Source organism: Nyctereutes procyonoides, unplaced genomic scaffold (genome assembly GCF_905146905.1).
Source record: "Nyctereutes procyonoides isolate TBG_1078 unplaced genomic scaffold, NYPRO_anot_genome, whole genome shotgun sequence".
NCBI lineage: Eukaryota > Metazoa > Chordata > Mammalia > Carnivora > Canidae > Nyctereutes > Nyctereutes procyonoides.
Window position 1 is genome coordinate 35,745,687 of NW_026575146.1, and position 6,968 is coordinate 35,752,654.

At 46.2% G+C, this 6,968-nt stretch overlaps 1 protein-coding gene across 6 annotated transcripts in view; it reads left to right on the forward strand.

Moving 5' to 3' along the window:
* The window catches only part of AKAP7 (A-kinase anchoring protein 7), a 129,718-nt gene extending 127,076 nt beyond the window's left edge, over positions 1 to 2,642 (forward strand). For 2 of the 6 annotated variants that reach the window (XM_055310501.1, XM_055310502.1), the window contains 2 exons: positions 721 to 837; positions 1,569 to 2,642. In XM_055310501.1, coding sequence (XP_055166476.1) covers positions 721 to 837; positions 1,569 to 1,792 — 341 coding nt within the window. In that variant the 3' untranslated portion in view covers positions 1,793 to 2,642. Of the gene's footprint in view, positions 1 to 720; positions 1,490 to 1,568 lie in introns of all 6 variants that reach the window. The other 4 variants (XM_055310504.1, XM_055310505.1, XR_008662523.1 and 1 more) reach the window with 3 other exon arrangements.
* Positions 2,643 to 6,968: the final 4,326 nt, after the last annotated feature.

Sequence of the window (6,968 nt, forward strand, 5' to 3'; positions counted from 1 at the left end):
GAACCAGACCTTTTACAGTAAAATGAAAGATGGAATAGTCAAACCTTGATCATCACTAGCTGGGAAATAAAATGGCTATGAAGTATTAACATCTGGTAATTTACTGTCATCATCCTAACTCTTGAAGAGTTTTTTATTTCTTCAATTGAAGTGATAGCACTGAGATTTAAAAAAAAGAATATTAGTTTTACAAGGTTAAACCATTTTGTAGCAGTAGTACTCGTCTTCACGGAAGTTCTGCAAGTTTATTAGCAACCAACCTGCAGGCCAGCAGGTTGATTGGGAAAAACGAGTTGATTGGGAAATCCTAATCACCTGACATTTGGCAGTTGCGAAGGAAAAGCAGATGCAGATGTAGTAGGTGCAGTCACGTGCCAGAGGCTCCCGGTGTGGGCACATGGACTTTCATAGTAGCAAACAGCCATGGATGAAAGAAGAACAAAAATTCTAGAAATGGGAAGCTTCTAGCATGAGGAGGTGGAGTATTCTTAGACTGGGGTTACTGAACTACTTTTCAATCTGAAATCTCCAGGAATAGGCAATTTCCTGTTTCTGCAAATACCGAATGAAAAGCCAAACCTGTGTTCTCGGATGTAAAGGTCCAATTTGCCAGATTGAAGGACACTTGCACTTTTTAGCTAAGTGAGCTAGCCGGCCGTGCGTGCGAGTCCTGGTGGCAGTATGACCTCTGTGACCTCTCTTCTCTGTCGCGGAATGTAGGTGCTAAGAACGGAGGGGAGCCCGACGACGCTGAGCTGCTAAGGCTCAGCAAGAGGCTGGTGGAGAACGCGGTGCTCAAGGCCGTGCAGCAGTACCTGGAGGAGACGCAGAGCAGAGGCAAGCCCGCGGATGGGAGCTCCGGGAAGGCCCGAGCGGCTGACCGGGGTGGCGCTGACGGCGACCAGAGCGGGAGGTGAGGCCCGGGCAGGCCCCCGCCCCGGGAGGCACCTGCTCCCCTCTGCCGGGCCCACAGGCCCACGGGCCCACCGACCGCCCGCACCGCCTGCACCGCCTGCACCGCCGGCTCTCGTCCAGTCTGTGGAGACGGCCTCCTACGTCCGTGGCCAATGTGCTTGCGTTTCTGAAGCACCACGGGGGACAAACGGCGCCGCGGGCAGCGGGGGTCACTGTGGGAGAAGAGGGGCCCAGGTCCCACCTGCCCTCCGCATGGCCCAGGCAGGCGGCTCTGGGCTGTGCCTCCTGGACACAGACAGAAGGCCGCCGAGAGCCTGGGCTAGAGGGAGCCCTGCCATCCCTGCTGCCTGGCCGGCAGCTGCAAGTGCTAAACCGAAGACCCTGCCCGTCGGGATCGTCCTCCACCCTGTCGGTCCACAGTGTCTCACGTCTGTCTTCCATATGTTATTGCCATGCGGGGACTTTTATTTACAGCAAATTCGTTTCGTGCAAATGATATATTTTTTGGCAAAATGCAACCACCTTTTCTATAAAACGTGGGCAACAACATAAAGGTTTCTTTTAACCTACTTTGGTAAGTCGGTATGCCCTATGTAATGCTTTTCACTGGCATTTATATGTAAAATGTGTCATATAATTTTTTCTCCCCGCAGGCAAGAGGCCCATTGGACTCCAGGACTTAATTCGTGAAGCTCTGCGGCGAGAAAGGATGGGTCTGAAGTCCAAGGTGAAGCAGATAAAGGAACTCTTGTTAAAGCCGGAGACTCAGGCCAGGATAAGGAGGGAGCTTCTGGAAGGAAGACCTGCTAGCAGCCAGCCCGGCAGCGACCCCGGTGACCGGGTGCTCCAGGCGCCCCCCCCGCACCCCGGGCCCTGAGCGCGGCCACGCAACAGGCCACGACCGCTCCGCCAGGAGCTGATGATTTCTTGCCAAAGAAAACTGGTTCTGCCCTGTTGTGTTTAGAGCTGACCCTGTGCTTTCGCATGTTTGTTTCTGTAATATCAAGAGTCATTTTATAGAAAGGACTTCATTAGCTGTCGCGACATGGTCCTTGGGTTCCCGCAGGTGATGCGCACAGACTGTGAAAAATCATTTACAGACAAAAAAAAAATACAGTATTTTAAGGGTCACTTGCCTTCTGTTGATGTGATTTTTTTTGTTGTTGCTATTAAATCAGAAGTAGTATTGTCCACACAAGTCTCTATCTAGTGTTACTTTAACGGGAATCTGAATGTTTATTGAACACTAGTACTTGAATGAGCATTTCTAAGTGTAATTATTATAATTACTGGTTAAGAATGTTTTTTAACATCCATATGTATTATTTTTTAATGATCAAAATGTAGTTTGCTTTTTCATTTCTTAATGAATGAATGTTTGGGATTTTTATTTTCTACTTTTCTGAAGATAAGCCCTAGGTCTTACTGTATTCCTTATAACCTGAATTTGTTTGCACTGGTTCATTTTTAAAGAAAATCCTTGAAAAACTGCCCCCCCCCCCCGTGATACTAATTGGTAACGGCTTTTTCTATAAGTCATTGCAAAATTGCTGCTACTAAGAGATCATGATGGAGGGGAAATTATTGGAGATCAAATATGTAATCATTTCAAATGTAAAATCCAATTTACTCATGGATTTTAGCTATTTTTTCACTGGGTAAATCCTACATTTATTTATAAATGAGTTTATGCATTTTCATGCCTTTTAATAAATGTATTGTTTTCCCTTGTTGCCTCTCCTCACTTTTTTCCTCATTCTTGGAAATGGGTGCTGTGTTGGTGTAAGGAAGTCCTAAGCAGGAGCTCTGGTAGTTTCAGTGTGTTTTCACCATTACTTATGTCCTTATTCTTCATGCTCGGACAACACCATTGCCAGAGCACCGTCAACTTCAGAATTTTAAATCACCTCAAATCACTTAGCTTCACAGAGAATTAACAAAACAACGCCAAACACAAAGAAAACCCAAATAGCACCCCACAAACTGCTAATTATGTGCCAGGGAAGTGACAGCAGGAGCAAAGTGAGGCCTTCCAGCTGGAAGGCAGGGAGCTGCCTACCATGAAGTTCCTTGATGGTGGAGGACTTTCCTGCTCCGAGACAGCTTCCTTACATAAACCTTTAAGATAGGAAGCAAAGATATTTTGGGGCTTGCCTTGTTTTTCAAATGAAGAAATGGCCTCTAGGAGACTGAGTGCCTAATGCAAGGCCTCTGTTGTTAGGGAGCTGGCTGTGAGCTGCAACCCGGAGCCCCATCTCAACTTTCTGGGGCAGTTTTCACTGTCTCATAATCCAGGTTAACAGGATTTCAGGAGAAAGAGCTCTTCTCAGCCTGTATCCATAAATAACCTTTATTCCCAAGGAACTCCTCCAGTCTTCCCAAACTAAGTGAAAGGCTGAGGGAGTGTCCTGTTTGCAATCTGGGGTTACAGGTCTCTTAGGTAAGAATCATTGCTTCCATTGGTTAGATGCCTGCGTGCCAGGTGATTTAGGCACGTCCTTACTTTTCTTCCCTTCATTGACCCTACTAGGAAGCTACTAGGATTGTTTTACAGATTAGGAAGCTAGGAAACAGGGTGGGGGGCTGGGGTGTAAATGGTTAAGTGGCTGTAAAGCTAAATGGCTATTTATAGAGCTAATAAAAGGTGGGGCTAAATTTAGACTTGGATCTTCAAAGCCACAGACTTTCCACAATGCAACACTTCCTCTCTACCACGTTAAGGACTAACAGCAACCAAGGGGGTCACTTTCTTGTGACTCAGCCAGCTCCCTGCAGCCCTGAAGTTCTATAACATCAGAGTTGTCAGCTGATAGGATGGAACTGGAGAGGACGGATCCCCAGATATTTAATTTAGGCTTTAAAAATTCTAATTCTTACCAATAAAATCTTCCTTTAAAGAAGGTTTCCGAAAATAATGGAAAATATACGGCAAAACATGTTGTTTTCTTCATGGATCCATTCTAAAAACCAAAGAAGAATTTGTAAAAATCTAAGTTTGGGATCTGAAATATTCAAAATGACCTTTCCCCACTAATCAGAGTCATAGAGTAATTGCTTGTAGGGTTACATCACCAGAATATGTTGTCCTAAGATCGTATTAATTGGTCTTGGTTTGGTCCAGGACATGCATTGTGGCTTCTGGATCATCCACCACTGAGAAGTGATTTTCTTTATTAATACAGACTCTGTGCCCAGCACGGATCCCAATGAAGGATCTCGGGGTTGTGCGTTCAACCCACAACCCCGAGATCAAGACCTGAGCTGAAAATCAAGAGTTGGATGCTACGCATTCTGTTCCATGTGTGTTAGTTCCCATCTTGAGGCAGGGAAACTGCGATGGTACCTACATTTATAACAAAAGTCCAACATCTTTCAGTAACTGGAAAAATGGTAGATCCTAGATAACTACTTTAAGGGGTGTTAAAAAGTTATATTTTCAACAGCAGGACAAGAGTCCGTCCTCTTTGCACTTGGCCTGTTTGCAGAACGTTCTCTCACTGTATCAATCCACTTCTCGGTCTAGGCTAACTACCGCCCTGTGAGACCTGCTGACCCGGGAGCGCGAGCATGCTTAGGATTCACACTGTTCTCTCCAAACCCCAGTGTGCCCCCACCCAGCTATTCCAGCCACCAGGTGTTCTCCCAAGGAGGTAAATCAATCAGTGTTAACTGCATATTCTACACCTCATTTCAGACCTGTGACCAATAAGATACGTTTGCACTTCTGCACGCACTCACAGATGCATAAACCAGCTACCACGTTATGTGACAAATTCAGATTTATTTCATTAAGTAATTAAAGACAATAAGCCTATAGTATGTCCAAACGTAACTCGGATGATCGATTGTTATCCATTGTATTCATCATGTTCAAAAATTCTATTATAATAATTTGTTCTTTGGACAAATTGTAGATGCATTTCTCAATTCCAATCTTTCTCAGGTAAAGAGAACCCATATAAAAAATAAATAGATACAGTGTACTTTAAAAAAAAATAGTTTCCACGTCCCTACATGAATTTGATAGCACGCAGGCTAACAACACAAAACCTTTGATTATTTCACTCATAGTAAACATGAATATTAAAGAAATTCACTTTGAGTCAGTGAATTTAAAATTCTGATACAGCTACAGAACTTTCCCCCTGGATCATGGTTCTGGGAATAAAAAGGAAGCTGAGTGCTGAAGGAGGGTGCTGGCATCACCAATGTGATACACCAGAAGCTGCTTATTTGCACCCGGTAAGGGCAGCTGATACCCTGAAGCGACTTAGGATGATTTTAAGATGCAAATTGCAGTAGTTGCTCCTCTGCAGAGTCTGCCTTGGTCGCTTATGGGAAGGTCATTAAGTCCTTAAGGTCAAAGCATCAAAGTTAGGAACAACACAACTGAGGAGTCACTTCATACTTTCCAGTAAACTTCCGTTCTTTCCTTTTAGTGGTTCAAACCATTTCTGAAAAGCCACTATCCCAGGGCGCTGCCCTATACCTGTGTGTGTTCGGCACAACTCCGACCCACTGGCCTGCAGGCCTGCCAGCCTGAGCAGCTGTATGGCGTTCGGGGCTCTCGTTCTTAACCTTAGAGCGAACTGGCACAACCCTTCAGATTGCTTCCCACGCTTCCCGCCAGAACCCGGGTGGGCACAAGGTCACCATGATAACGTCTGAATCAAGGTGCAGTGTCCTCTCCTGGCTTATTTTTAAAAACACATATATGGTATCCATAATTTTTTAAAATCTTTTTTTTTTTTTTTTTGGTAAATGCTTGTGTGGGATCTATAAAGTTGCAGGCAGAGAGAGGACAAAGAGTAAGTTTATACCTGGACAGAAATTATAGTTCTGACAAAGGAAACATTAGTGATATGTATGCACCAATCCAAAAAATTGAGGCAGAAAAAATAGGATGAATATGGAACAGTGGGGAGAAACTAAGTATACCCTTGTAAGACTCTAGAAGGCACATTCGGAAGCTATTTTTCTCCGGTTCCTGCTTGAGAAATGTCTGTATGAAGGGGCTGTGATAGGGGCTTCAGAGGATTTCATGGATATTTGCCAACTCTGACTTCCCAGCATCTTTGAACACCTTCCTCTTGGGAGAGAACTTGCTACCGCATGAGCCCCGTTTCCCCAGGGTAGAGGGCCTGAGGTAGGGGCCGGAGCTCACTCTGTCAGCCTTCTTTGTCACTGGGGTTCAGGCACATGACCTGGGGTCCCCCGGGCGAGGGCTGACTGCATGGACTCAACCCATTCCAGTGAGGGTGGTGGAGGGGTGGCCAGCCCTTGGGAATGGTAGTGGCGGGGGGGTCCCCTGGGGGTCCCCTGGAGCAGCTGGCCGTGTAGTGGGGCCTTCCTGCTGCTATTGGGTCTTCAGCCTGATGCTCTGCACCTCCTGGGGATTCTGGGAGCTCCTGGTACCTTGCCCTAAAGTTCCTCGTGCACTTACAGCCCACACGCTGCCTGCGACTAAAACTCCCGATCGACACCAGCTACACTCCCCTGAGTCGGTGTTTGCACACCAAGCACAACTGGCATTTTGAACAGGACACGTCTCCGCAGAGCAGGATGCTCCTGGCTGAAGTGACCATTCCTGGCTTCCGGCCGTAATGTCAGCAGCACTCTTCGGCCCTTGTGACAACTGAACATGCGCCTTACACCCCAAATCCCCTCCGATTGGGGCAACGTAAGCCCCAGTGGGGTGCGTACTACTGAGCTGTGCGCCCCTGGCAGCACAGAAGAGCCCGGGCTCCTTCTCATGCCCACTCTTAACAAGTAATTTAGGCCTCAAAAAGGATGTGCTCACGGGGGCTCTGTCCATGCTTTACCGGATACCCGGGTCGACACAGAAGAACAAAACCCACCTGCACATTTTAAGCGACATGGATCAGAAGACCTGGTTGCTGTCCCTGGAAAATGATTGACAGGATCAATTGTGATGGTAGTGGTGTCACCATTGAAAGGATTTTAAAGGTTTATATAATTTGAGGGGCAGACTTAGAATCCTAAAGCAATATCATATGATGGGTAATATAATAATAGGGCTATTTCCTACTTGT